The sequence below is a fragment of the Pleurodeles waltl genome, chromosome 6 (genome assembly GCF_031143425.1).
Source record: "Pleurodeles waltl isolate 20211129_DDA chromosome 6, aPleWal1.hap1.20221129, whole genome shotgun sequence".
In the NCBI taxonomy this organism is placed as follows: domain Eukaryota; kingdom Metazoa; phylum Chordata; class Amphibia; order Caudata; family Salamandridae; genus Pleurodeles; species Pleurodeles waltl.
In genome coordinates this window covers 84,402,075-84,411,874 of record NC_090445.1, presented here as the reverse complement: position 1 = coordinate 84,411,874, position 9,800 = coordinate 84,402,075, and the positions used below count along the sequence as shown (strand labels likewise).

Sequence of the window (9,800 nt, the reverse complement as noted above, 5' to 3'; positions counted from 1 at the left end):
CGCTTCCCTCAAGGCAGATGCAGACTCGTAAACAAAGTTAGGATAGGGATGCCTTTCCAATCTACTAGTACACAAACTGTCAAAGGGACCCCTCTGAGGAAGAACGAAGCAGGAGTGGTGGAGGCAGTCTCTACTCTTAAAAGAGACATAAATCCTTTCGCTGGAGCATGGTCCACTTCAAAAGCTCTCAGGAATGTGCCTACAACCCTGTCTGGTAAGTTCTTTGCATTCCCCATCTTGTGCTCCATTCAAACACAGGATACCAATATTGGATCCATGTTCCTATATAGTAAAGCATTACTAACACCCTACAAGCTCAACGTGTACAGTGCACACAAAATCTTCATACTTGTTTCCCGAAGCCTACCGAGAGCCCCTTGCCCTGGCAGTCCAGGGGAAGCTGGCCTTATAATAAAAAACAGTCACTATAGGTTGAAAACATATAGGCCCTCATTCTGACCTTGGCGGGCGGCGGAGGCCGCCCGCCAAAGTCCCGCCGTCAGATTACCGTTCCGGTCATTCTGACTTTCCCGCTGGGCTGGCGGGCGGTCGCCTTCAGACCGCCCGCCAGCCCAGCGGGAAAGAGGCTTCCACGATGAAGCCGGCTCGGAATCGAGCCGGCGGAGTGGAAGCTGTGCGACGGGTGCAGTTGCACCCGTCGCGTATTTCACTGTCTGCGCAGCAGACAGTGAAATACATGTAGGGGCCCTCTTACGGGGGCCCCTGCAATGCCCATGCCAGTGGCATGGGCACTGCAGGGGCCCCCAGGGGCCCCGCGACCCCCCCTACCGCCATCCGGATCCCGGCGGTCCGACCGCCGGGATCTGGATGGCGGTAGGGGGGGTCGGAATCCCCGCGGCGGTGCAGCAAGCTGCGCCGCCGTGGAGGATTCAATGGGGCGGCGGTACACTGGCGGGAGCCCGCCAGTGGTGCCGGTCCGACCGCGGCTTTACCGCCGCGGTCGGAATCCCCATTGGAGCACCGCCGGCCTGTCGGCGGTGCTCCCGCGGTCCTCCGCCCTGGCGGTCAAAGACCGCCAGGGTCAGAATGACCACCATAGTTCAGTTTTCACCAGTGAGTGTGATTCCAGCAGTGTGAATCACACAGCTATAGAGGTTAAAATACCTGAGGTTAAAAGTTAAAAACTGGGAGTTTTGTGTGCTGGAACCCATTTTCCCACCATGTGGTGGTTTCCCAAAGTGCAGCTCTTCAGAACTCTTCATATTAGCCTACCATTACACAAAAGATTCAGGTGCAGATTTAAGAGCCCCTTGTGACACTTTAGCTCCACCTTGGGTCAATTTGTTTACGCTAAGGTGGCCTTTTCCCTGCGCCATCTTTACACAGTGGTGCAATGCATGCATTGCACCACTTTGTAACCCTTTGTGCCATATTATGCATGCACCATGCATACTGTATGCAAAGGGGGCGCTCCTGGCGTTAGGAGGCCTGCAAAAATGGTGCAATTAAATCTACAAGATCTAATTGTGCAATTTTTGGCGTCATTTTTAACGTCTGCTGAAAGCAGGCGTTAAAAGGACGCACCCATTGTAATCAATGAACCTCCTTGCACTTTGCTTCACTAGCGTCAAAATCTTTGACGCTAATGCAGCAAAGCGCCACAATAGCATCCAAAATGTAGACACTATTGTTCCTAATACCGCCATGGTGCGCTGTATCATAAATACAGTGCACGCATGGTGGCGTTAGAGGGGTGCAAGAAAAGTGGCACTGCATTGGATGCAGTGGCACTTTTCTTACGCTGGGCCTTCAGTTTTTTATTATGATCTTACCTCATTCTGTAATAGAGAGTGACAGCTTTATCATAAATTGATCTTTGGATGACAAAAAAACATGTATAGCTTAATCCAGTAAGAGAGGGATTATTATTACAATTATGCAAATCGTGATTTCATGCAGGGTTAGATGGCAGCCAGTGTTTGTGAGACTTCTCTTTGGCAGAGGGATTCCTATTGGATAACCAAGTCATTCCCTTTGTACACTCCACCTTCCCAGGGCAGACAAGGCAGAGTCAAGCAATTCTCTAGGAGTTGGAGGACAGCAGAAGCCCAAATATTGTAAGACACGAGTAATTCATGATTCTATCTTTTAACTCTTCTACGTGCTACCATTCCTTTCTCTGGCAAACTAGTTGCCATGTTTCTTGAGTCCTTCGTAACACAGATCAACTGGTTCCCAACTAACCTGGCCGCTCTTGACCTAGGACGGTTTCTACCCCTGTGTCCTTTATTCCACCCACCCATTTTATCAACTTCTAACCAGCTGTTAACTATCACTCCCATTTTTGTTCACATGTGATTTTTTTTATTTCAACAGAAAAATTAAATGTTTGTCTCCTCACCCCACACTCTCATCTCAGGTGCTGCTGCCCCATGTCCTCTTCCTAAGCATCCACTTCCTGACCACGAGTACAAAAACACTACACCCAACACCCTACCAATGCAGCGGACAGTGCTGAATTACGCCCGCACATACTCTGACCCAGCCTTTGCTACCAAAAACTTCTCCATCAGCTCAACCTCTCAAAACATTCCACAGTGTCCTGATAGGACCCCTGGTTGCATGATCTAAAGCACCAGCATCTAAACCACACCATCCACAAACCTGACAATGCCATGATGCTAATCACTTCAACATCCTAACTCCTAACTTGAGTACAGAACTTTCCCTAATGCCGTTCTTCTACTTCCCATCTACTTGCTCAAGCTTCATACTTTGCTTCCTGCTCCCCCATCATTCCCTTCCACTTGGACCATTCATGCCAGAATGTACATGGGTATCTAGTACACAGTCCTCAATAATGCCCAGCTTACACCTTCGTCAGCCCTCACTATCTTTGTTGATGGTACACAACCCCTTATAGCAGGAGTCCAAAAATATCAGGAAGAATGTTAGCCATGTGTCTGCTGCCAATGGATGCTAGGGTGCCATACACTGTAACCACAATTAATTTTCCACTTACCCCCACATCACAGACATCTCCTTACTCTAGGAGCGTAATACTGGTTCTTGCAGCCCCCTGGCACAGAGGGCCCCCCAACCCTACTGGGGGTCCCTTAGTCACCTCAAGGTCAATGAATATCTGTAAGATATAGAAGACCTCGGGAGTCCTCAATCAATTCTGCAGACGGGGTATCATTTTGCATTATGCCACTGCCTCACCAATTCTGAAAGTGAACTCCTCATCACAGAGCCACTTTCCCCAAGCTGCCATGGTTTTGTTACTTACAAATAATTGAACAGTGAAATGTGCTGCTCACAGTAAACCATGACGTAGTGCTCTTGTTTTCTGCATTTATATTTCGTGAAATACAGCAGGTATTTTCAGGTGTTTTTAGAAATTCTGAAAATCAGTGTTTATCAGTGTTTATAAATTTAGGTGCCACAATTATTTCCTGGAAATACTGTTTTCCAGTTTTAAAAAAATACATTTACAGATAAAACATTATTGTAGCAGGCTCATCTCTAACACATAAATATTTACACATGAGTGTTCACTTTTATTAAGGCATTTGGATATGTAGCAAAATACACAGGTAAATGCAAAGGTTTTCACATTTTAAGGTACTTGAATGGTTGCCGAAAATGGCAAAGCATTGATGCTGGTATGAGGAGGTGACACCCAGGCTAAATATAAAGGTTCACCTTTTAAGCTTCTCTTCTGTTCTTGGGAGGGGAGCAGCTAGACATATATGTGTGTGAAAGAGCTTGCCATATATCTGCTTATAGCTTTCAGATGCCCCTTTTTAGCAAGAGAGTCCTAACCTAGGGTGGTCATCTTTTCACCATTACTTCACAAGCCACTCTACAAACCATTTTGCTTGAAACAAGAACCCTGCATTTCAGTCTTGACTCAACTGCTTCACCAAACTGCTTGATCTTGAGCAGACCAGGTTTTTATATGGCACTGCCCCATTTGCTTTAGTTGCCATTAAATGTGTTCTTCACACCAGACTCAATACAGCAAATGATCACCAAAGACAAATTCCACAGCATGGTGTACATATGACCAATGAACAGGATGTTTCTACCTTCATGAGTATAGCTGAAGAGGAAACAACACAAACCACGATCTCAAAATTAGTCTTTGCTCTTATAATTATAATGGAGATATGAAAAATATCAAACCCCAAAACATACGTGGTAGAAATAGATTCAAGAGTTTACTTAATTGAAAAAGTTTATTATTTTACAAAGATGGAAATGGGTTAATATTGGGCCTCAGGCTATTTCTATCTACAGGATTGCCTGACCAATAACTCAATACTGCTTTAGGGTTGTCCTTCTGGTTCATGTTACTTCACTGTAGATTACATGTTCACATTTGTCCTTGCTAGCCCTATCTATAGATGAAAGGGTTCCTAAAGAGAACACCTTCTATCCTCTCTCCACCTGCCAGTTACCTTGTTAACAAGCACTGGTCCTTCACAAGCACCTCTGCATAGGTCATGTACATGAGTAGGGCAATAAGATGAACATTAAACCTTCCTCAGGGTGGAGATCTCCCTAAGGTAAAATTTGAGGAAAATAAAAAAAAGTTATTATATTTGAAAAAATAGTGTAAATATTTTATGTTAAATCAATATTAATGTAAACCAGTGATATATATTTATTTGAAATGTAGAAGATAGTTATTTGAAATGTAGAAGAAATGCTATAACACTATTAACCTAATTTAGTTTTCAAATATATTATTAAATTAAATTAACAATATTTTAAAATATTTAAAAAAGACCAACTGAGGTAAAATATTTATATGTATTTAATATATATTAAAAATAACAAAAAGGTATGTATAGAATTAATTTAAAATAATTGAATTATTTTGTTGAAAATGAAAGTTACAATAATTTCTAAGTTTACTTATGCTTTCATTTTTTAACATTAAAGTTATCTTTGCGAATAGCCACATTAATGTTATAATCACCTCCAGGATGTTGTCAAGTTTTAGGTTATGTAGTTCTCTGACCCAAGTCAACTAACATAAGGTTAGAGATGCAGACTTACAAAGCGTACGTATGATAGTCAAAGGAACCACAAAACCATCTGACTAATCAACAGCCAGAGTGCCCGAGAGTGAAGGAGTCAGGTTTAGCAATGAGTACGTCAAGAATTAACTTTTGATATGAGTAGGTTTAGAGACAAACTGGCGAAGACTGTGAGTTTCAAGTAAAGACTTAACATGTTCAGTTGCTATATCATTCGAAGAGCCCCTCTGGATGTTGAAATCTCCCAGAAACACATCATCAATTTTTAGTCAAGAACTGACTCCTACCAGCTTGGGTAACGATGCCACTCCCATCTTGAGGTGCTATTGATAAGTCTTCTTATATTACATTTAGGGTGTTTTTTTCCAAGCCTTCCTTAGCTAAAATAGGCTGTAAATATCTGTGCATCAATGACAAATTTTAATTTCAACCCCGGACCCGACCCAGAAGAAGGGCAAGATCGTCTCAGTGAAGTGGACCCGGAATGAATAGATATGGTCCATCCCCTCATCTACGTTGTAGAAGGACAGGCGCCCCCTCTCAAGCTCCAGGTACACGCCCACTTTTTGGGGAGTCTTGTTAAAGAACAGTTCAGGACGGGGGTTGGCAAGTACCTGGTACTGGCCGCCAGTGACGCCAGCAGACCAGATGCCATCGTCAGGGGTCAGAGTAATCAGCCCCTTCCTGGTTACAGATTCCCTGGTGCAGCCCACAGCCCAGTCACCGGCGTCCTCCACCAGAACCTCCCAGTAGTGGTTCCCCGAGGTAAAAGTGTTGGACCCCAAAATGCAGCGGGCAGAGCTAAATCGTTTGGGACCATCAGGAAGATCCTGCCTCACGTCACTGCGGGTGACACTCTTCAGATCAGGAGACACAATCAGCTCAGGGTTTCCTGTTTCTGGATCAAGATTCACAGTCTCTGGAAGGAGAAAGGAAGGAATGAGTGGAATCAGAACTAAAGGCAAAGCGGGAAAAGTGGAGGAAATCTGGGAACGGAACAGGAAATTTAGCAATGTTGAAAGGCAGAGCACAAACAAGAGGGATCACAACATCAACAATTAATGTATTACGTGCTATTAGGTAACACTTTTGCATTTCATAAAATATTAAATAAATCATCTTGATATGTGGGTTTTTCTGGAATGGTAAGCTAACCAACCTCTAAATCGAATACCTTGGAAGTTCACTCAGAGGCAGGGGCATCCACTAAAAGGCTAACACACCACACAACTCTACCTGAAAGTCTCCACCACTCACAACATTAAATACACAAAACCTGTAAAATCAAAGTAATGGCTAGCATATACCTACATCTCAAACCAAGCAAGGCAGAACTCCTCTTGATCGCCAACAGCAGTAAACAGTTTCTAGTCTCTCTGTCTGAAATGAACGTGTAGGAATACTTCCTTATAGGGTTACTTCCTTATAACAACCAACATAAATCACTTGGAACATCCGTAGACAATGACCTCTCATTCGAATAACAGATTGCCAAGAAACTCAAGACAACATGGTACCACTTATCCCTCCTAAAGAAAGTCAAAACCTTTCTCTTAGAAATTGACTTCTGAACATAAGCTCCTCGCTCCTGGGCAGTAGGAACGACTTGGCCTACAGTCTCACTGACACCGAACAATGGCCTCCTTCAAAGCTGCACCACAAACCATCGAAGACATGAAGACATTCGACCAATACAACCCAGTCCTTAAGGAACTATGCTGACTCCTCCTTCCAGTCCGTATCATTTTCAAGACCGGTTGCATTACATATAAGACCTTGAAGATTGGTACCTCTGCGTACCTCACTATGTATTATCCACCTCAGGAAGACAGGGGTAAACCAAAATCCATGACATTGCTACACTGATTTAAAAAACTACAAAAAAAGGTGAATCCAGAAGATGGGCCTTCTCCACCTACAGTCCTGGTACCTGGAATCACATCCCATCAATATCAGAACTGCTCTGACTGTCCTGCAATTCATCAAGTACGACCTACCTCTTCATGGACATTCTGCTTATTGTAATTGAGCACGACTCATATCTCATATCTTATTCAGCAATTCACTGCTCTCTAGCTAAGTTTAAATCCCTACACATTAGCATACATACATACATATGTGACTGTTTTGTTATTTCTAAGGAGCACTATACCTAAGGTTCTTCTACTTGCTTCTGGAGTTCCGCAGGAAGCTGAAGACCTGGTTCTTCAACTAAGTCCTTGCAAACAATCTACACACCTGCCCCAGTGCCTTGATACCCCTTGACGGATTAACATGGGCAATCAGTTTTATTAATACACCCTGTTTTTGTTTTTATGCATTTTTCTTTTATTGAATGTCTGGCTAGAGCTTGTTTTATTTCTTCATATATATTGCTTATTTAACTGTGCCTCCTTTGTCTTATACAGAATTGTTTTATGCTTGGCCTGCTCCCCAAAGGTGAGCATCGAGACAAGAACATTAAAGGGTTGCTAGTGAGAGAAATAATGCAGAACACACAGGAACAGGAAGTAGGTTGGTGGAAGCAGGATACTGATAGAGAATGCAGGGTCAGCAGAGAGTGCAGCAATGATATACAGTTGACTGTCCTACCAGGACTAATTGAGCTAAGAGAAGGGAAACACTAAGGGCTGACAAGGCACAGGACATGTAGGTGTCAATAAAAAGTACGAAAAAAGGAAGGGGGAAAATCTGGGAAATGTATACATACCAGTGCACTGTCTCCTAGGGTTGTACTAATCTGTAAACCAAGGTACACTGTTCTGAAATAAAGGGTTCCTCACTACCAATTAGGGTGGGAGTCTGGGGTCCCCACAAACACTTTATCTTTAGGAACAATAACCCTCACTCCCCATTAGGTGGCATGCTTCATCATTAGGTCATGCTCCTCGTCAGGCCAGGACTGCAGTGCCTGAAGGGCCCTTCAAGAGGGCTCTTTGCCGGAGATCTTTTAGAAATTATTGCCGTGACTGGATGGGTGTGTGAGGAACTGGGAAAATGTGTGTCAAAAAAGAAAAATGTTTCTACAACCTGACACCGATGTGAAGATTAATAACAAGAGCAAGGGAAATCAATTGATTATAATGATCTAGTTTTCTAAAATATGAAACTATGTATATCATCTTGGCTTTAGATATATGTACAGAAAAGACTGTGTGTGAGCACTACCTACACTACAGAGCAAATGTTCAACCTGTTTCTCGCCCGTCTAGTCAGTAAGGATTGTGGGCCTCATTACAACGTTGGCGGGCGGCGTTTAACCGCCGTGCGGCCGCCAATGCAGCTGCACTCATGCGGTGCCCATTTTGACATCCCCGCTGGGCGGAAACCTGTTTTCCGCCCGCTGGCCCAGCGGGGATGTGGGCCGCAACACAGGAGCCGGCTCCAAATGGAGCCAGCGGTGTTGCGGCCGTGCGACGGGTGCAGTTGCACCCGTTGCACGTTTCACTGTCTGCATAGCAGACAGTGAAAATCCGCATGGGGCCTTGTCAGGGGGCCCCTGCACTGCCCATGCCAGTGGCATGGGCAGTGCAGGGGCCCCCAGGGGCCCCACGACTCCCCGTACCGCCAGCCTTTTCCTGGCAGTTCAAACCGCCAGAAAAAGGCTGGCGGTCGGGGACTTGTAATCCCCTGGGCAGCGCTTCCGTTGCGGTCGTAATGAGCCAGGAAGCACCGCCAGCCTGTTGGCGGTGCTTCCGTCATTTTAGCCCTGGCGGTCATGTACCGCCAGGGTCAAAATGACCCCCCTACTGGCTATTCATTAGGACCTGCAATAATGTACCTAGTTCTAACTAGGAGAGTAAGAATATGCCTTGTCAGCTAGATAGATTAAAACAATTATCTCCGAGTAGGATGTCACTCAAGAGTGTGGGGACCTGAATAAAAAGAAACAAGAGAACTGTAAATAATAATATACAAAAAGTTGTGAAAGTTTTCTCCACCATTCAGAAAAGTGAATCATGTGAATGTGAACAGACACTCAGATTAACTCATATTTCCCTATTCTAATCCCCCATAAATAAGTTTGTGTTCCGGAGTAGTGTGCTACCCGCCAAAAGCACTTCATCGCCTCATCAGGCATATTTCAGAACAGTCTACCTTGGTCAATAAAAGGTAGGCCTGGTCTTTGTACCCCTGTCTCGGACCCTGGTTCCACTAATCTAAAGTGTCATGAAGGTAGTGGCAGAAACAGAAAGGACCTTCTTTTCTTTGTGCAGTTTCCACCCTTTGCAATTGTAACTGTAATTGTATTTATATAGTTCTTACTACGCCTGTCAAGGTGTTGAAGTGATTTTCGGCGAGTAGCATACTACAAGAGAAACCCTAGCCCTAGGAACCAGGGGGGGTGCTCTTCAGGTGAGAATTTCCTAGGATACAGACAGGCTCAATCCACTCTTTTCTGGTCCTAGTCAACCATGAAGGTAAGGCCCAAATCTAAAGCCACTACAAATACTGCTTTTCTTGCACTTAAACAAAACACTTTTTCTAGCCAAATATGAGTGCTTCCAAACACAGTTTACACCATAAAGCAAACTAAGCAGTTTCTTACACAGCTTAAACTATAAAGCAGCAGCCTCTGAAATTTAGTTTGCCTTTTTACCTTTTAAAAATGCATACCTAGGCACAGTACAGGGGAAAACTAGAACAGACTTAAACAGTCAGAGGGAGGAAAAACAGCAGTTTTAAAAGTACGAATTGTACAGAAACAAAGAGTTCAATTTAAACAGTCACGGGTAGAGAAAAAAACAGTTTTAAAGTTTCAGAAACACACAGCTCAAGTCTGTTCTTAAC

The 9,800-nt window shown here is 44.1% G+C and overlaps 1 protein-coding gene across 1 annotated transcript in view; it reads right to left on the bottom strand.

Annotated features, from left to right (window-relative positions):
• Positions 1 to 3,503: 3,503 nt before the first annotated feature.
• Positions 3,504 to 9,800, bottom strand: part of LOC138299251 (butyrophilin subfamily 1 member A1-like) — a 156,976-nt gene continuing 150,679 nt past the window's right edge. Inside the window, exon 8 of the mRNA XM_069237382.1 lies at positions 3,504 to 5,928. Within this exon, the coding sequence (XP_069093483.1) occupies positions 5,417 to 5,928 (512 nt within the window). The 3' untranslated portion in view covers positions 3,504 to 5,416. The remainder of the gene's footprint in view (positions 5,929 to 9,800) is intronic.